At 30.1% G+C, this 22,450-nt stretch overlaps 1 protein-coding gene across 3 annotated transcripts in view; it reads right to left on the reverse strand.

Annotated features, from left to right (window-relative positions):
* Positions 1–22,450, reverse strand: part of LOC143233070 (rho guanine nucleotide exchange factor 11-like) — a 115,135-nt gene that overhangs the window by 50,859 nt on the left and 41,826 nt on the right. For all 3 annotated transcript variants that reach the window (XM_076468951.1, XM_076468952.1, XM_076468953.1), the window contains 8 exons: positions 21,410–21,523; positions 20,015–20,113; positions 18,680–18,725; positions 18,162–18,287; positions 9,030–9,144; positions 8,025–8,196; positions 6,014–6,128; positions 4,311–4,472 (listed from right to left, as the gene is read on the reverse strand). In XM_076468951.1, coding sequence (XP_076325066.1) covers positions 4,311–4,472; positions 6,014–6,128; positions 8,025–8,196; positions 9,030–9,144; positions 18,162–18,287; positions 18,680–18,725; positions 20,015–20,113; positions 21,410–21,523 — 949 coding nt within the window. The remainder of the gene's footprint in view (positions 1–4,310; positions 4,473–6,013; positions 6,129–8,024; positions 8,197–9,029; positions 9,145–18,161; positions 18,288–18,679; positions 18,726–20,014; positions 20,114–21,409; positions 21,524–22,450) is intronic.

Genomic DNA, 22,450 nt, shown 5'->3' on the forward strand with positions numbered 1-22,450 from the left:
CCACGTCAGGCTATCTGCTGAGCCCACCAAGGGGAATCGAACCCCTGATTTTGCATTGTTAATCCGAAGACATACCACTGTACTAGCGGGGGGCAGTGTGTGGAAACAGCAGGTTCTGCTTTCAAACTTGAATGTTCTAGCTGTTACAAAAGTATGATGCATTGCCAAACATAATATTTTCCATTAAACTGTTAAACAGTGTAGCAGATTTATAACTGGAAATTACATAACTCTCACTGTATTATCTGAATGCTATTTTAAACATACATTTCTCATGCACATAATTTTTAGTATCACTTTATATTGAATATTTACTCTTCTCTATCATAAACTTTTTCTATGCCAGCAGTGCAGGGTAAAATGAATAATTTGTAACTCTTGATGCCAGATACATAATATCATATTGGAATGTCTGATCCCCAACCATCCAAATATGGTTGATTAAATTAAAAATGTTTCTTCTCACACTGACATTACAATGACTTCATAATTATAAAAGCAGTTTAATATATAACACAAACTGTAAGAAGTTGGAAAAAATGGACTTTTATTCAAGATATTATAAATAAAGAAAAGAAGCTTCCTACATATCTACAGGAAATGACAAGTGTATTAGTGATTTCTAAACAAATATAAAATCAACAAATATTCTGTATACAAAGAAATACTAGGTTTTGTACTTGTTCCTAAATGTACACATGCGTCTAATAAATATTAATAATTCATACCAAAACTGAAACTAAAAATGTTTTATAGATTGTTAAATTACTTTACGAGTAAACAAGATAAAAGATATTTAAGATATTAAAATAAAAATTACTTTTTCTGGAGTACAGAAAATTAAGAATAGAAGAAAAAACTAAAATAAATGCACAGCACTTAAAACAGTTATGTACAACATAAGAAACTAAGAGTCCAACTGCTACAAGTCAAGTTTCACATTTACCTGGACAATATTAGACTAATGATGTACACATTGCAAGGTGCTTATTGAATTAGTAATTAATTAAAAAGTAATTTCAAAAGGAACTCTCAATTAAAAGAAATTAGTATAATTATAATCTTAGTTGTCACAAAACTATTCATTTAACCACAAACTTATTTAATACTATACAAATAATTGTTTTTGTAGAGGTAGTATATGAAGGTAGAAGAGATGAACTATAATTGATAGATCATTTCAAAATGTATAGTTTCATAAAGATGAGTCTTCTGATTTAGAAATTAAATGATTTAACTAAAACTGGGTGAGTTTGACTTGTAAGCAGCATCTCATTCATTCCCAGAACATCAATGGGACTTAACTTCACATAAATGAACAAGTATGCCATGTACCAAGTTTCTGTTTTGGAGAAATCAACACTAGCATCTCATAAGTAAGCTGTCATCATGGATTAAAATCCACAGCTCTGTTGGTGTATTGGCAGACCAAAAATAGTTTCAACAGTGTGCTATTACAAACAATACACAGTTTATGAGCATTATGACAACTACCTCAACAACTGAAACCTGATGACAAAGATACATAGAAAATGGAACCAATAAGTTTATCAAGTTGTAAATGATACCAACATGTATCAATAAGCAACAACCATAAGTTCTAATAAAACCTAACCATTTCTCAAATTCAAGATACTCAAGAACAATAACCAATTTAATACTAATTCATGATGTTGGTTAAAAACAAATAATAAGAAACCTGAGTACTTTGAAAAGGTAGAGCACTCTTTGTCAACAGAAAATTGAGAATGACAAAGTAAACTGAGAAAATGTGTAGCAATGTTCTGGTAGACAACTAGAACAGCCAAGAAGTGTATTAACCTTTTTGCAATGAGCTCGATATAACACACAAGTTCATCTACACATTTGCACATGTTAAGCATTTACACTATAACTTTTGATACAGTATGTGTATCTTCACATAATTTTAGACTTTTAGTAAAGATTACAAGTGTTTATGTAGGCAAAGAATGAAATATTTTTACTAAAGATTTGTTTGTTAAAATATCAAGTCTGTTTTGGTACTAGTCTGAGTGAAAAGCAATTTCACATTACAATTAAAAAAACTGTTCTTTATCCCAAAAGTCTCAAAATATTTGTGTAATCTCCAAAACCTCCTAAATACATTGCATTTGTTTTCAGTGAGAGTATATTTTACGTGGTTTTCTACACTTAACTATGTGTGGTCTGTCAACTGACCAACCTTGTAACCATCATAAAAGAATTAAGTAAATATAACATTTTTTTTTTTATGCTAAAATGACTACATATAACAAAAATACAAATGTTTAGTCTAAGTAGCTTAAGTCTCATGACATCATATTTATTACTTTTTATTATATTGACCTTGCAGTCATGCCTAGCTAATATTACATAACTTGCACTGACACTATGCATGTGTACTCACATTACCATATCCAATAATATAAAACTGACCTTTACTCCTTACAAAGTGACCCTGTATTGGCTGTGTTTTAAAGAATTAGTATTTTGCAATATGGTCACATTTTAATTATTAAACATATATATTTATTATTACTATTCTGAAATAAAAAGTTAAAAATATTCTTAAAATGTAGAAAAATAAGTAAAAAAATAAAGCAAACAGTTATCTCTTTTAGCTATGACCTTTGAACTGTTGCTGCTGGATATATTGCTAAGCCTTTTAAAATTATGAATGTGGAGAATAAAAACTTTTTATCCTTTGATAGATTGTTTAGACAGAGTATTCATGATGAAACTTTGTAGAATGGACGGCAACTGCCTGTTGTGGAGACACAAGTGTATAAAGAACGACATTTCAAAAGTCTTCCACCTGACCTGAAGTTGCCATCCATTCTACAAAAAGTTAACACTTTTTTAAAGTTATATTAAAAATATATAGTTGAATAGTTTAAAAATCATAAATAACAATACTGATACCACAGAGTTCCACTATAATTTATAAAGCTTAGTAAATAAGCTGTAATTAGGGCTTTAAAATATTTTTTGACCATTAAGAAAAAATGAAATTTCTAGCAGACTAAAGACACAACCTACCTCCTTGAAATCCTGGTTTGAAAGAAAGTGGTTACCTTTTCACACATTAAAATGGCTGAGAAACTAACTAGGGGGACATTCTAAGCTGTCAATTGGTTATTTACATGTCACATACTGAAGTAAGTGCATATAAGAGACTGTTTCAAAAAATAAATAAAAAGATACGAGGTTCTTATTTTATATTCTAGTTTGTCAATATTGGTAATTTGAGTTCTTAATTTATACAAAACTACAGACTTAGTATTTTGATATCATAAATATCTAATTTTAACCAGTACTGCATTCAATATACCACATGCTTCACTAAAAATATTTCAGATGTGTTATTTTAATATTTACTTTTAAATTAAGACATTAACTCATATATAATATTAAAGTTTGAATTATAATCTACAATTTGATCCCAAACTTACTGACAAATTCATAAAATAGTAGTCCAATAAAATGTTGGACGCAAGTCCATAAATGCAATGACATGTTCTTTGACTTGTTGAGAAAGGGTTAAATACAAGCTGACAGTCATTACTTAAAGGAAAACACTGTCATTAAATAATTGGAAAAATATATATCAATGATTTCATAAACAGGAATGTTGAAGAAAATGGAACCAATATCCACACCAAAGACAAAGAAACCTATATCATGACAACAATAAACCCACATGAAGTGCAAATGTATTGCAAAGATGGCTAACATGGGCATTAAATACTTTAAAATAAAATACAAAACAAAGTTTTTTATATCCATACCAGCTATCTCTGTAATACAAAGTAAGCTAGAAATCTCAATATTTACAGCAAAGTTTTATGCAAAGGTTATTTAGTACAAGATTTTACATTTTCCAAGCCAGTTTTGCTTAGTTCAATGACATTTCTGTGAGCACTGAGACCATGTGTGCTTCCATATCCACAGAAGTTACTTCACCTTGCTTATTTTAATACTTAAACTTCCATTCCATAAAACAATATTTCATTATTACTGAAAAAAAAATTAATCTGAAGAGTCAATGGTAGAAAGGATATTTTTTACATTTTTCAGATATCCATCTTAACTTTTACCAACACATACACACACAAAATAAAAGATGTGATCTACAAATTATTTTCTGCATATCATTTGAATTGTTGTCCTTCAGTAAAAGTATAAATATCTGCAAATTATTTCCAGAGTTTTTGTATGCAGTCTAACAAATACATAAAATCTAATACAAAGCATTACTATCACTCCAAGAAACACAATTTAAATGTAAAGTTAAGAGAAGCTGTACTTACTCGCACCAGCTGAAGGTTGGCTCGGTTTTCGGCTTTTTCCAATGATGTTTTCCATTATACCAGACATTCGATCTCTCCTTTTATCTTTCTTGTTTCGAAGGGTACCTATGCATGTTTCTTCTACTACTTTTACACACATTTTATGGATGTTCATTTCACAGTCTTTGAGACAATAGAAATTAATACAAAATTAGAAGAAATTTTAATGTAGCACACACTACTTAATAAAAATAAAAAACAAATATTTTAAAACACACTATGGTTTGTACAACCTTTCTTTCTCAAATAAAAGTAAAAATGACATACTTTTTTTGTTAACTTTATATAATTATAGATACTGAAAAACATAAATAAACAAGTTTGTTGTGATTTGTAGCATATATAAAATGCCAGTTTATAATGAAAAATTACGTAGCTGAATTAAAATAGAGTAAACTGAGAAAGTTTTTGCTCTCAAGCTTTGGAGCAGAAAAAAATCTCCACATTTCTACTCATATACTAACATATATCTTTGTTCATTTTTATTAAACTTACATGGCATAGGCTAAAACAGCCAAGACAAAACCTAAGGGATTCATGTATAACGACTCCCTTATTTTGAACTACTAACCAGGAGAGACAGTAAGGCAGCTACCAGAACATACTATAACTAAAGTTTAATCCAACTCCTAGGTCTAAGTAATGAGATTACCAACAAAATTTATAAGAAATCAACAGCTAAAACTGTGGTACATTGTTCAACAGAATTGCATTTAAGCCCTCTGCCTTCTAAGCTAAAGCCTGGCAGTGGCAAATTCAATGTTGATGCTACTGGGGAAATACATCAACACCCTTCATACTGGAAGCTTTCTAAAGTGATGCAAAAAAATTGAAAAATTATAAATTTCTATATCTATAGCTGATCAGTACAAACAGTTCCCCTAAGAAAATAGCACCACATAGACTTAAGTTCTAAAATGTCTCTGAAACCTGGCACACCTAGCCAACACCATTTGAAGATGGTACCTGTGTGCCAATTTGCTTAAGGCAAAATTAATGTTTTCTCTGGGTCAGACAATAAAGGGTGTTTTATAACATATTAAAAGGTGAGGTACTATTGCTATTTCAAGATTTAAAACGTATGCATATTAAAGTAAAGTAGACATTATAATCATGATGTTCATGCAAATGAGTATCACTGCAAACTGTACTTGAATTTTTTGAGAATGTAAGTATAAAACATCTGACTTCCTACACTATAAACAGAACATCAGAAAAGTCCAATTGAGAAACCTTTCTAAAACTGATCTTCTTAAAATAAAAATATTTAATACTCTTTTCTTTCAAGATAAACAATCAGTGAACAAAACAAAAAAAGCCTGAAGATAGAAAATTTTTACAATTAAACCCTCTAAATCTAACACTGATGTTATCTCAGTTTCACCTTTTGACTATTTTGTTTGGAGATTTTTCAAGTGTTAGACACTATCAGTCATTAGTTATTTAGTACTCGCACTAATACACTACTTTGTTTATTTCTATTTAATAAATGTTAAATCAAGCACAAATAAAAGATTATCACTAGACAACAAATGTTAAGAAGGACTAAAGTATAATACATAAAGCAAGTCAAGACAAACTCTCAAAAAAGGTCCATGTTAACAAATTACTTCTGCACTTCATTTATAGCATACATAATATTCATTATAACAGCAACAACTTACTTTGGCACTGGTATCCTTGGTTTCCAACCCCCCAAATAATTAACTGGCAGTGATTACAGAACGTTACACAGCTGTAGTGTTCTGGCAGAAAATGGTGGTTTCGAACAAAGACAGGCTAAAAGTTTGAAATTGAAACAAACATTTATTTCTTTTTGTACACTGGAAATGAGAAGGCAAAAAGAAAACAAAGACACTAAGAATGTGTCTTTGACACATCAAAGACACTTCAAAACTAAGAAGGTTATACCTCATGAGCCAAAATTATTCCTGAAAAAATGTGTGCAAAAAAAAAACATCCAGATTTGCATACAGTACATTTGAACCTTGAGATGCATTTTTCATTCTTTAGTAGCTCTAATTAGAAACAGTTTTTCAATTATTTAAACTCAAAACATTAATTTTACTTGCAAAACTGAATAAAAACAGACCTTTCTTAATACCCATATTAACAGATTAGATAACCATTTCACAACATTCATTCATTATAAGAAAACATGCAGGTTTACATGCTCGATTTGACATTTTTGTTCCAAATTACTTTAAATGTAATCTTATTCTCAGCCTTGTTAACAGAGCATATAACATCTGTTCCACCTACCTCACCCTTGAAAAAGAAATCCCCACCTTGCAGAACATTTCAACAAACAAGTATCCCATGCATGTTATTCAAGCTTTAACGGAATTTTTTTCTCATAAATTTGAACACCTCCAAAAACAAAACCTACATCACTGATAAATACCCAAAGATTGATCACTCATATTTTAAACAAGCAATATTTCCTACTGAAATCACAAATTTTAAGAATAATTGAAACATTTTATCCCCAAGTTCAGCTACAAATGATATTTAAATTACCATTCAAAGTATAAAGTTTTCCCAATCTATGGACTTATTACTTACTCTCATGCATTCCAGAATTGTATATAAATGCACACATGGTGGCTATAATGCCACTTACACTCTTAAAATTATATGCAAATTACACCTACAAGCATGTGAACATATGGAAGTTTCAAGCAGAACTGGTTAAAAAAAAAAAAATCAAATACACCGGACTGCACAATTTGCTCACACAGTGGAAACATTAACCACCCATCATGATTGTGAATTTCAAAGTAATTTTATATGGATCATCAAATAAGGAACTTAAAAGAAAGCTTCTCTTTTAAATGAACTCCCAAATTTAAATTATAACACAGCTTCACTGCAAAGTCTGTTCTAAATACCTGTACAATATTGTTGCATTATTCTATTCTCTGTCTATTTGATTGTATCTTAATTTATTTCACACTCTTGTGCTGCATTTTGATTACTTTTATAGTGTTTACATTTACAGCATGTCTGTACCTAACAAATTACCATGTATAACATAGCTTGCCAGAGATAGAGTATGTATATTCCGAAACATCTAAGAATTAAATGTTTGTTTATGAACATGTGTGAAATATTCACTGTTGCTGCCTATTACTCATCATTAATCTTCCATTATTTATCAAATGAATAATGCTTTCAAAAACACTACATATTTTAATAAATATATAGAGGAGTGAAATTCTCAAAACAGTAAATACAGTAAAATAAAAAAGGGGTGAAGTGAGCCTGTTTTGAATACAAAAATAAAATAATTTTAGTGTAAATAAATAAATGCTTTCTGATAAAACAAATGGAGCATATGCACATCTGATAAAAAGCAGCTCAAAGTCTCGATACTGCCTTCAGAAATAAGTTTCAATACTTAGTACTACTGAGTACCAGCAGAATTTTACCCCTTGGATATATATTTTACAACTGATTGGAAATTCACAACTTGTCTAAATAAACTTAAGGTTACATTTTAAAAGTTACTTAATACATTCCTTCCAAAAACTTTAGAAATGACATTTTGTTCTCATATAACATGATTTATTAACAATGTAGCAAAACCAAGTACTAAAGCATTAAAACTTCATTTTATCATGCTTGTAATAAGTTACTTTAAGTGACAATAAAATTACAAACTATAATAATCACCTTTTTATTTCTTTGTAAAAAACGCAACCTTGTCTTTTCCTTAGCAACAAAACTTGGACATCGTTCAATCAAATTGACAGCTTGCTGATTCTTTACTCCAAACTGCTTGAGAACAGTAGCAAGAGCAGCAACCATGGCAAATGTTTTGTCATCAGCATTCTCAAAGTCCTCTCTTCAGAATTAATAGTTTTGTCAATGGTATAAAATTATTTAATAAATATTACGTTCAACCAAATTAATTTAAGCAAATTTAAAGCTTGAACAATCGATTGCCTAGTTTTTTTACTTAGATATGCAGGCACATTAAAAAGCTCCAACTTTTATGATACTAACAAGTTACAGGGATGTTTGAACATTCAGATGATTAAATTTATTAAGAAAGTAACAACTTTGATAGAACATTATTTATATTCATAAAAACCTAATCTGATATTTGTTGTATAATTAAAAACTTATAATAATAAAGTGAGAATCTCATAACAGAAATTTAAACAGTAAAAAGCAGAGGCTAGAAATTAAACTGAACACTAAGATAATTCAACAAAATATATCAAAACAAATATTCTGCTAATAACAGCTAGTTTTTTTACACTCCAAATCTCAATTAGCTGACTCATGCAAACATCAATATGGTTATTCAACTATAGGTTCTATCGAAAGACAGATACACTATTTAAGCAGTCTAGCTCTTAAACAAAAATAAATACAGTGAATACTGATCTATCCTATAGAAACTTTTGCTCTTGAAACTGGGGAAAACTCTTAACTATATACAACTTCAATTATTTCCCCACCATTTCTTAACCCTTAAGTCATCTAAAATATACTAATGTAAATAACCATCCTATAAAAGTATTATGTTAATACTAAGTCTTCTATGCATTTCATAAAGCCTGTAGTGAAAAGTGGATAAGTAATTAGAAATGTATACTTGTGCTTCAATATTTCAACATTAGACAATTTACATTGAAAACTTTTTATACAAAAAAATTTACATATACGTACGATAGATTTTCTAAGATTGGAACCAATAACTGTTCAATAATCTTTAATTCCTTGGCTTTATCTTGCATTGCTTCTTCAAGCTGACTATCTGATGGTCCAAAAAAATTTCCTAGACCTGAAACACAACAGTACTGGTTCAAAATTTACATTTATTAATATTATACTGTGAATGAACTTGCACATAGCCTGAGCTTTCTGTAATATGACTGGCTTACTGTTCTATTTCCGAGCAAGATGACAAGGAAAATTATATTTCCTAAAAAGCTGAGGTATCTAAAATATCAAAACAGCACTGTTACAAGTACACTTTAGCAATATAAATATTAATAGATAAATCTCAATCTTAAAACATAAAAGCAAAAACAAAATAAATCTAAATTTCCAGCTCTTTGATGCTCAACAAAAGCATTTTGTTGCCAAAGTTCTACTAGTCAATTTTACAAGTAGTCAAAGGCATAAATTACCCGTTTTTATTTTATGATGTTGCCTATTATAAGTAACTAATAGCATAAAAAAACTGAAAAAAAAAAACAGACTCAGTTGAAGTTACTCACTTCCTTTATAAAATTTAGGATTTATTACAGCACAAATGGTATTTCCATTTGTTTTCTTTTTGTAAACAAGCTCTTAAGAACAATATAACAAAGTCATTAACCCATGCGAAACTTGGTTAACAAATTGTTAAGAAAAAAGTGTTTAAAAAAATCAATGGGTTCCACTAAACGTTCAGTAGTCAATTAAACATCTTCAACCATTTCTCACCTTGTATGTTTTTTGTTTTTTTTAAATAAACTGTTACATAAATAAAGTCATTTTTTGCAGTTTCTGGTTGCTAAGCTTAACGTGCAAGCTTAAATTTTTTAGCAATGCTTTACGGCTATTTTTTTTGCAATTTAGACATGTTTAGTTTGAGCCTTAAGAAATATTTTGTTGACAACTAGAATCTACTTATATGGCTATTGAAAAAAGCTCTGCTAGGAAAACTAACTTCGCTCATAGTTTAAACTTTGTTAATTCTCTCAACATTTCCAATAACCCCTTAAACAAGGATATACCCAGTGGTTAAACTCTCACTTAATGGGGGATTATGTTAACTGAATACTGTAAAATTTAGTTTGTTAGTATTTAGTATTCTTCAGAGAATATTTATTGGTAAAAGTCTGCCTTTCCAGAGCATGAGGCTTTCGTCAATACTAATGTCTCTCATGTATGTATAATTCTTTGCATTTCTTGCGAAATATGTTTATCACTGGTTTTAGTTTGAAGAGTTTTGCCAGTGTCCCACTTCCTCAAATATATAAAACTCAATGTTTGGAAAGTAAAACAAAATTCATGATGTTACAGATATTTTTGTAGTTATAGTTTCCTTTATATAAAAAAAAAAAAAAGATGTATGAAGCAGTGCCTTGCAACTAAAATGGTGTGCAGTTTCAGACTTGTGAATAATGCCTTCAAGATAATACAAAAGGGCAAGAAATAAATGTATCTCATCACCATTTGCAGGCTCCAAGGCAAGAACTCTGGATATTGACTACCACGTATTTGGCTTTGCATTGTTCTGTATGGTGATTTGTTTCTTGTACAATGATTTCAACCAACTCATAAGTAATTTACAGCTTCAAATAGCCAATCTCTTCTGCATCATCATCTAAAATGGAATGTCATACCAAATGTACCAATAAATGGAAACAGTTCCCTGCTGCAGTGAGAATTTATAGTCTATGCAAATGGATCAACTGCTGCCTCAATGATGTCAGTTTATTTCTGCATCCGAACTGCTGTCCAAGCTAGTAGTGCTTTTATTTTCAACTTCTAAACTATCAATATTAAAAACTCAGACTCAGCATCAATTTTAGAATCTAATGATAACAATGAATTATCACTAGCTAAAGTTTCAATCAAAACTGACACAGCTGTGTACTTATGACATCCATCTGATCCCATTATTTCAGCTGTAAAAAACTGCTAAATTGTACTACCAGTGCATAGCCATATAATCAAAACAACATAGAATAGTTACAAAAGAAGAAATAATTGCTCAGATGAAAATAGAATGGTCTCCCCACTTCAGAAATGATTAAACAACATCAGGATGAATTAACTTGTCTTTCCCCCGTTCAGGGATTGAGGCTCAAACAAATATTACATTTACAATACATTCAATCCATATACAACATTTACTGCAGGATAGGGCAGAGAAACAGGATAAACACTCAATTTCCTTCACAAATTCAGCTATGTGAATCAAAGCAAAGCAGCTCAATGTATTATCTGTTTACTGAATGACTTCAACAAAATCTAGTAAACTTGAAATTCTCACTTGTTCAATGCAATAACAGATTTTTCATTGAATGGAGTAGTTATATGATAGATCTACTAACACTAAAATAAAGTTAAATAAAAAAGTACAAATAATCAATCTGATGAATAGCTGTATAAAATAATATAATAATATAATAATAATAAATTTATTAAGCAATAAATTAGACACAAAAAATCAAATATCAATATAAAACCATCAACAAAGAGTTAACTCGTCCTGTGATGGTTAAACACATAATAAAGTAAAATCAAAACTTACAAAATCAATATAAAGTTCCCAGAATATTATCATCAGTATTTAAGATCCATTGTTTTAAGTATTTCTTTGATTAACACGATTAATAGAAGATCTTATACTATAAGGAATAAAATTATGAATAATGAGGTGCCAAATAAAGATATTGATGAAGTGTAACTGTTTTAATGGTGTGGGTACATTAATTGGAAAAAAAGATTGAAGTCGTGTAAAATATGAAGTGACTTTAAAAGGCCTATTAAAAGAAACATGCAATGTAGATAAAGCTAAAAAATATAAATAAAGTTTATCATATGAAAGAGGGGAGTTAAATTTACTGAAATCGGTATCAAGCCTATGAGTAAAATAAGAGAGAAAACACTTTTTGCAACTTGTGAATAGGAATTAAAAAAGTCTTATATGTGCCACCCCAAATTGAAATACAATATTGTAAGAAAGATTGAAAGAGAGCATAATATACACTTAACAAAATATGATAAGGAGCACATTGACTAAGTTCAAAATTAGCATAGAACTATATTTTAATTTACTAACTAAAGAATTAATATGAAATTGCCAATTTAATTTTCGATCTAAAATAATTCCTAAATATTTAACAGAGGAAACTTGAGTCAATTTGGGACATTTACAATTAGTGTAAGTATAACAATCACTAGAATGATAAAAAAATAGAAGGAAAAGCTGGAATGGCACCATAAAGGTTAAACTGAAGAAGGAAAGATTTAGATATATTTAAGGATAAGTCATTACAGAAAAGCCAATTTTAATTTTATTAAGATCACAAGAAATAATGGCTTCATTAATTAGATTTGGCTTACTATAAACAACAGCAATATCATCGGCATAGGCTTGATACCTCCAAAAACTGTTGGTAAAGAATATCATTTATATAAATGAGAAATAATAAAGGGCCCAGAACAGAACCTTGTGGTACTCCAACATTAATTGTAAGCCAATCACTATAATTATTATGGACACAAACCGATTGCTTTCTATTGTGAAAGTAAGAAAAAAACCAATCAAAAACAATGCCTCTAAAACCATAATAAGATAATTTATTTAACAATATTTTATGATTAACAGAATCAAAAGCTTTGGCTAAGTCAAGAAAAACAGCAATTGGATGAAGATCAGAATCCAAAGCTTCTGTAATACTTCCCACAAGTTTAGCAACAGCAACCTCCGCTCCAAGCCCAGGCCGAAAAGCCAAATTGAGAAGGAGACAAAACTGAATGTCTATCAAGAAATGATAAAATTCTAATCTTCATAGATTTTTCAAATAGTTTAGAGAAATGTATTAATAAGGAAATGGGTCTATAATTCGTAAAATCAGAAATATTACCAGATTTATAAATAGGAATGACCAATGATAACTTTAAAGCATTAGGAAACTTCCCTTGAGTAAAAGATAAATTAATTAAAAAAGTCAAAATTGGTGCAAAAGATTAGCATTAGCTTTCAAAATCTTAACCAAACACCATCTACACCATTAGAAGCTGAATTTGATAAGGAGAAAATATTATTCATAGTTTCAGATACAGTAACAGGATATAGGTAACAAGAAGAAGAAGGAGCAGGAGGCATGCCCTGAGAACAAAATTTAGGACTGGAGCAAGTAGATTTAGCAACATTAACAAAAAATAATTCAAATCAGATAAATCAGTAGTACCAAAATTACAAAATTTCTTTTTTTTTTTTTAACATCAATAATAGAGTTAACAATATTCCAATTCTGTTTAATAGTTTTAGCATTCTTAAACAGGTTATGATAATAAGTCCATTTAGTCTTACGGGTCAAGCTAACAACATAATTCCTTAAACACTTAAATCTAATCTTTAGATAAATATCATCAGGAAATTGATGTACTTTCTTTTAACTTATCTCTTTAATCATTAACAAAACCAATTCACTGGTAATCCATGGCTTAATTTTTCTAAACTTTCGTGACACAGAAACAGTAGTAGTACAACTTTGAATACAATCAGTTAACACTTCAGCAAAATTATCATAAGCAACATTAACATCAGAACAATTCATAACACAGGACCAATCTGAAAAATTCAAACAAGAACTCAATTCATTAAACTTAATCTTTTGAACATTTGAGACATGTTCTAGATCCGATAAAATGTCTATACATAAAACAATTGGAAAATGATCGGTCAAAAACTCTCAACAATATAAGAATAACAATTTTAACAGTATTTCCACTAATTAAAAATGATCAATACAAGAATTAGTAACATTGGTTATCCGTGTAGGAGAAGAAATAATAATAATAAGATTGTTCTCAGACAAAAACTTAAAATATGCATTCTTATAACAAACATCATCAAATGCCAAAACATCTATATTAAAATCACCAACAAGTATATTAATATCATATTTGTATAAATTCAATTCTAATGAAAGCTCATCAATAAATTTCAATACAGGCAATCTAGAGATCGATAAACAACAAAGAGATTAAATTTCTTATTTTGAATCATACAAAATAAAATTAAAGCATCAGACTTAATGTACTGTACTTCTTTATCATAGTCAGTATCTCAAATTTAACAAAAACTGCCACTCCACTAGCCTTATTTAGACCAGAAGATGAAGAATAAAAGGAGTAACCTGGAATCGAAAAGGAAACAAATCCATCCTCAACAAACCAAGTTTCAGAAAAAGCTATTATATGAAATTTAACAACGCTTGATTGTAAAAAAACCAAGAAATTGGCCAAAATTTTGAGTAAGACTTGAATATTAACATGTATTAAATTTAGATGACCAACAGAAAAAACATTTGGTAAATCAGAAAGAGAAGACAAAGTTGGTGTAACACCAACAATATCATCAGCCATTGCAGTATTTATAAATTATTAAGATCAATCAAGCAACGTAAAACAATGGGCTGAGTAGTTTCTGATTTCCTAATAAGAATATTACCATTCGATACTAGATTTTTTATTTGAAATGTACGATAGATTTCCTCTCCTCTCAACAAATCCCACTGACCAATTAACTTCCTTAACCCTTTCGTTGCTGAATAAAATACTTGAATGTTTGGCATGGTGCTGAATATATATTGTTGATACTTCAACTAATTATGGTATCAGTACTAAAAGCATGATATCTCAGCAATAACTCAACAAAAGTACCTGAAATATTCAGTGACTGTACCCAATACTACATGTTAAATTCAATACATAAGAATAACAGGAATAAAGGAAGACACCCTGATACACAATGAAGAAGTGCCATGTAAAGCACAATAATTTATTATAAATTGTACACAATTTGTGCAGCAGCCCATCAATAGTCTTTGTGGTTATGGTATATCTAGTGGCATGATAAAAAGCACATGAGGAGATTACACTGTTTGCAAAAATAATTAGTGTGCTTTCTTTTCCATCCAGCTGTATATCTATCACTGAAAACAGTACAAATCAAGTTTGATTTTTTTTGTCCTCATATTGTCCAATACTATGTTTTTCCATCAAGTGCTGACCATTATCAGTACTTTGGTCTTCCTTTTCATTTGGCTTTGCTGACATATCTCTCCAGCAAATTTTGAATAACCTGCTCTCTGAATAGTCTTGGAGATACCGGGTTTTCACCATTGCTCTTGCACAATATACTATATATCCGTTGACAAGAACTAGACTTTGTTAGTCAATTTATGCAATAAGTTATATAACCCTAACTACACCATGTGCTTATCTAAAGTGGGGGCAGATTCCAGGCCATGAATGTCTTCATTATCACTCTTGACCGTTACAAGTAAGCTTTCATTATCATCTGGCTCATCATTACAAATAATATCGATTACTTCTTTAGTGGTATAAGCTTTTCCTTTCATCATTGTAACGATGATGCAACTATCAACAGAATATGCAAGGAAGGCATTTTCTAAAACAATAAACAGTATGATCTACACAAGCTAGAAAACACAGAAATCACGTGACCTCCTGTTTAAGTACCTGCTGGGAATCCCAAGTAAACAATGAAACACGTGGTTCTAGTCTCAGCTGGTTTACAGGCCTGTTTGATTATGATAATTAGCCATTAGGGTATGTTGTTTACATCTTGTCAATGAAGATCGCCTGCCACGCTGAGTATTCAAGTCGACTGAGGTTGCCAACTGCGCCGAAAGGGTTAATAAACAGAAGTTTTCTGAACCATGTAAAGTGTTGTATGTAATTTTGCATAAGAGTTTAAAAACTTTGTATAAAAAGATATTCTAGTCACTAGCTTCAAGTTTAATACAATCTTAGAAATTTTTCAAAGATAAATTAATACCAATTAACTTCAAGTGAACAGTGCCAAATGGTATGTACCAACCAAGTTTTCAAAACTCAACAAATTTGATACTGTAGCAAACATTGCTATGTGTAAAGTGCATCTTTGTGAAATCTGGAAGGCAACTGGTAAACATTACAACTAGATTGTACACAAAATATCAAAATTTTAATGAAGTATCTTTAGAAAAGATTTTTCTGTAAATTTATCAAGTCAGACTTATTCCAGTACAAGGTGATTTTTCATGTTAAGAAGAAAAATATTTTTTTTGTCGACTTAGTTTCCATTTGCATAACTTATGGAACCTCCTAAACAAATGAATGACCTTATTTGGATAAAAGTATATTTTCATCAGTGAATTTTTTCCTATCCTAAAACAAACTGTGATGAGATAAAAAATGTAGGATAAAGTGAAACATGAAAATTACAAATTAAATCTACATTATATTTTTTATAACGACTGTATACTGTAGAAAACAACTACATATTTGTTCACACAGCCAAAGGTAAGAGACTTCACTAATCTGAGTTTACTTAGTTTTACTGCTTTACAGTTGCATTTAAAATCCTCAAAGATTAGACTAACACCCACTTATCACAAAGCTGTTCAGCTGTGACATACAGTAATAATAAAATTTGCTTGATGTAATTTATTCAATGTAACTCCATATAAAACTTTACTAACACTGCCTTGGCCAATCGGACCAAACTCGTAACAATTTGTACTTGTTACAGTTTACATACTATTAATTTCTAATATATTACGTATATCTTCACAAAATTTGGTAGATTTTTAGTAAACATTACAAAGCTTTTGCACATACAGACAGATATTTTTAAGGAAATATTTTTTGTTAATATTTATTCACGAATTTCTTTTTAACTGGTATAAAACAGCAATTTTCATTTTGAGATTAAATATACTTTTCTTTGTCTCAAGAATCTCATATTTCACTTGTATAGCCTCTAGAACATCTTCATCATGAGGTTTCAAAATACATATTCTGAAAGTTTAAACTGTTAAACATATCCCACAAATATTCTGTTTATTTTACTTTCAACCTGTAAAGTTAAACAACTCCATATACAGCTGAAATCAGTGACCATCTCAACATATATTTCATCCCAATGCTGCACACAGCACCCATAATACAACACCCTCAAGAGCAAGTATGCACATGCAAAACAGAAAATTGTCATTCATATTTGCCTTTGTTCCAAGAACACAATACAGGACTAAGTAGATTATGTTTCCTACAATACTTACAAAAGAAACTTCCTGAAGTAATAAAGTTGCAATTAGAATGTGTGAAAGCATTTATTACATGGTTCAAAGTTTCACTGGTCCAATAAATATTGTAGATTCTGAACCTCACCAATCCATTCACATCGTATGTGTTTCAGTACTACTGCTCTTCTGTTTGATGTCTGTCAAATTTTTCAGCATATGTGGATGATGTTATTTGGACACATAAAATTTACTACCCTTATTTTAAAATTGAAAAGGTGATTTTGAGAATGTACCTGTGTTACAAAATTCTGTGCTCAGCATATGCTCTATTCTAAGCCTTCTTTAGACTAGATGGCAAGATGTGTACAGATGATAATTTTGGTAAACTTCAAACATTAACCTCAGAATTTTATTAAAGTATTAGTATCCTCAAAATCCCTGTATTTTAATAGGGTCTCTAAGTAAAGTATATGCAGCTTGAAAAAAAATCTCATTCCTATTCAAAGCAATGACTTACTGATCACACATCTACAGTTTTGGCAAAATTCTTTTTTTGCCTTCAAGGTCACTTATAAACAACTATGTTTTGATGCCAATCTCATAAGTATTAAATATGTTATTTAATAATTTTGAGAATAATGCTTTGAAACGTAATGGCACGTGCACTTTAACCTATAAGGGCAAATGTGATAAATAGGTTGTGTCATGCACTCTGACTTCCAATGGACACGAGGCTAATAAGAAAGTAAATTCTGACAAGTCAGAAAAAGCTTTTACAAACCCAATTAAAAACAGTAATACAAATGCACCTGCAGTTCTAGTACTGACCAGTTAAGCTCCTTGCTAGTCCCCTCAAAGTTCATGTGAACACAACCACATGTTAATAGGTTTAAAGCTTCTTTGCTCTACACCTAATCTTATCTTTAATTTAGTGAAATTGCACTGATGAACATATAAACTTGGAAAAAGTGAAGAAAAATCTTCCATATATTTGTTAGAATGTTACAAGAACCATGTTTCAAATATGTGCACTTACCAAGTGTTCTTTTCATTCTAAACTCAGCAAGTAGTTCATTCAGTTCTTCTTTCGCTTTTCTTCTAGCTTTTATAAAAATACCCTTGAGGTTATCTTCCTTTTCCAACTGGTTTTGGAGAACATCATCTTTCAAAAGAAGGAGAAAACAAAAAGTGTTCCCCCAAATACAGAACTAACATATTTACATATAAATTTAAAATAGGTTTAGGGTTATATCTCAAGAAATATTATTTCTGCTAGCAACACAGGGAATATACAAAACTCAAAAATTATTTTACATTTAAACACTGTTTACTAAAACAAATGGTAAGAATGATAAGTTCTTGATAAAAATACTTTATATCTAGTTTTGCTAACACACTGACTACACAACCATTTTACTAATTTTCACAAAGTTGTATAATTATACTAATTTCAATGATGCTGAAACTACACATAAAAGTGAAGCATGAAGAATACCATATTGACTATAGTTATGTAATAACTAAATCATCATTGTACATAAATACTTTACTTACCAATATCATTTAGAATAGTTTCATCAATATTCTTGACTTTTAGAGGCTGTATAAGAAAATTTTAAAAATTGTAATCATTCATACACATTTACAAATACACTGTGTACATAAACAACACAACTGAAGTGATAATGAACACTGATAACATTATGCAAGAACTGTTTCAAATTCTCCCATACATTAAGAATATTGATTGCATATATCTTGAGATTAATAAATTCCAACTGTTAGACAGTTTTTAAACAATCATTTGAAACTAAAATTACTTCAGATTCAGACATCCATTCCACATACATGACTTCAATGCTTAACCAAGAATTTCCTTCACTGCTAACCTTTTCCAACCATAAAGCTATAATGGTCTATCTGTACCATGCCTACCACAGGGATTTAGCCCAGTGGTGTTAAATGTTTTGTTTTTTCTTTTTATAGTACTGCAACACATGAATTTGTATGCATGCATGCATGTGTGTGTGCACAATTGTACATCTGCACAAACCAACACTGCGACTTTTTATTACAAGGTTTTTTTTTCCTTCTTTTTCATAGATTTCATATCAAAATAGGTAAAGAAATATCCAAAGCTCTTTCACAATATTTCATTTTCCTAATACTGTTATTGGTATCTACTTTCATCACTAAATGTATGGTACAGCAGCAATGAGGTTTATTCAGAAATCCAAGTAACAGATCTACAAATATTACCCGAGTAAATTTTGGCAAGCCACCAAAAGATGTTAAAGTTTTTGTCATGCAAAAATATGTAATAGGTTATCTGCAATCTGTTTATTCAAAATCAAAACCCAGATTTTAGCACTTTAAGTCTGTCATCTTATCATTGTCTCACCAGTGGACACTTCCAGAAGAAAAGTAAATAGAAAAGATGTTAAAATGTGGAGTGATAGGGAGCAGACAATCCTTGACCAATTTAAGCTCATTTCTCAAGAGTCTGTTGAATATTTAAATTGCATTTTCACAGACTAAACAACTAGTATAGTCTCAACAACTTAAGCTAACAGAGGTGATACTTCAAAATTAACACAAATATCAAGCTCCAACTGCACTGTCATAATAAACTAATGAAAAATAAATTTGCTGTATTTCCACCACTCAATGATAGAAAGTGCCTAGTGGCATTCTTCCTCTAACCCAAGTCATACTTTTAAGTGCTCTTTTGAAAATAGATCAAATGTTATATTACTCTTACTTATATATTTTGTTGAGTAGATTATGCCCAACACCACCACAGAATGAAATGATTGGACAGTTAAAAGACAATCTTAAAATGCAATTTTGTAGAAATTAAGAAATTAAAAAAAAAAAAAATTAACTTACTGCACCGGGTACTAAAAAACTTGAATGAATCTCATAAGCCCATTTCTTCATTTCTTTTGCTGTTCCTTCTTGATAAATATTAGTTATCAAGTAGAAAAACTACAAAATGTAAAATGTTATTACAAACTATGAATAACTGCACTGTGTAAAATATGGCTAATTTTCAAAAAACTATTACAAGGAGTAAATAGGAAGATTCTAATTGCAAGTCAACTAAACACTGTACTTAGCACCTAATACAGAATAAAAACAAATGTAAAAAAAACTATACATTTTACAATTTTATTACCATCTAAATAGTCAAATGAAATCAGCTTGAACAGACAAACACCAGCTCAGGACAATAACTTACAACCAACAAATAAACCTGGTTTGTAATCATGAAGTAATGATGTTCTGATGTAGCAGTTGTCAGATTACTTTCTAGTATCTTTCAAAAAGTGTATATATTTGTTTAATTTAATATATTTATGTTAAATACATAACATTAAGAAAAATGATACAACTCAGAATTATTCTCAAAACCAATAGCAATACATATATAAAATTTACTAACAAGGAACCTCTTGGTCCACCAAGGCAATCCCCATCCATAAACTTGCAAACATCATGCCTAATATTTTCATTCTTATATTTATCAAGCCTTTCCCCCTTTAAATTAACTACATACACATATGAATGTAACCCATTCCAAAGACCTATCACTCTGTTTGAAAAACAAAACTGTTAGCCTAAGCTGACTCCAACCCTGCCATAATTTATTTTCTGTTCCCTTGTACAAGCATTTTCACCATTACATACAAAAATAAAATGTGGTACACTTGCAATATCAATTCATTTAACAATCTTAAATACTTCAATTAAATCCCTTCCATCTCTTCATTTTTATGCAGGAAACAATTCTAGAATAAGTCAAAATACCTAAAATGAAGTTGATAACTCTGACATCAAATACATAAATGGATGAATGACATGAGAACCTTTACCTTTCCTTATGCATATAGGGTTAATCTAGTTGTTAGTCAAAATCTGATTCCATAACAAACATTGTTTTTTGGGCATACTGAAGTTTTTGTATATCTGCTACTGCAGAATGAGTTGAAAAATCAAGATTTACAAGCACAGTACAACAGAACACATGTAGCTAAAGGAGTAAATCCAAACTTCTTGAAGGAAACAGTTCATGGTTTAATATCAGATGAATCATGTATACTGATCTTTGTAACAGAAAACCAGACAACTTTTTTCTCAAAACAAAAATTATGCATAAATCTCACACTATATGTTTACATGTTAAGGAATTACAATTAACATATCAATACCACATTGTCTGTAAAACTAAAAGGAGCAAAATAATTACATAGTCTCACAAAATAGATAAGTTGTAGTACTTACCAGACTTGCAGGCTCACTGTTGCTAATGAGATAGTACATGAAAACAGCTAAATGGGCCTGATGCCTCAACAGCTTCCACATTGCATTAAATGGACCATGGTTTTCAAGAAGACCCTATACACCAAAAAATACTGTTAATGAATATTACTGATACTTCAAACTATACTAATCCTAAGCAAAATGCTTCAAGATAGATGGTCACTATTCTTGAACATGAATTCCAACAAAACTGGAAAGCACCACTAAGTTACCAAATATGCACCTGCATCTCAAATATCTTAAGTACAAATTAATTTAATAATTTTTGCAACTTTTAATTAAAAAAATATTTCAGAATTTATATTGTCATCTTGTAGAAACTTTCATATCTATGTAAATTTGAGTCATAAACATTACTTTCTTTTTCTTTAGGATGGACAGAAGAAATTATAAAGTGTAAGTTTATCTTTGCTAATAAACTATCATCCCTTGAAAGTACAACGATTCACATCTTTTAACTCATGACTTCTCTTTGTTAGTGGTTTCAATGCTACAGTTCTTCACTATTACACATTTACGGTATTACAACAAGTGTGTTTGCAATAACAAATGAGGTTCAGCTGTGGAAGAAAAAAAAAATATTGTACTGGCAAAGCTACTAAGGTTATCTACCCCATCCCTAATTTTAAACTTCTGACAAGAGGAAAGGTAACTGGTCAGTTTTATCTTACCACCATGCTAAAGGATAAACTCTCTCATAATGCATCCACAGTTTAAGTTGAGCGTATGTGTTTGTTTGGGAAAGGAGTGATGGGTGGATAGGGGTGTGGTGTTGTAGCATTATAGTTATTCAAATCCAGCTAACTGCATCAGAAATACAGGTCTCTGCAAGTTCAACCTACAAGACTTGAATAATGCCTAAACCAACATTTAACAAGAAATTACATTAGTTTGGTAAGAGAACAGAATCCAAGCCAAATTAAACCTACAAGGATAATTGTGTTGTCACCATTTACTAAACATTTTTACTCAGATGAAAATTTTGAATACAGTAGAGGTGAA

This window comes from Tachypleus tridentatus, chromosome 12 (genome assembly GCF_004210375.1).
Source record: "Tachypleus tridentatus isolate NWPU-2018 chromosome 12, ASM421037v1, whole genome shotgun sequence".
Lineage (NCBI taxonomy): Eukaryota > Metazoa > Arthropoda > Merostomata > Xiphosura > Limulidae > Tachypleus > Tachypleus tridentatus.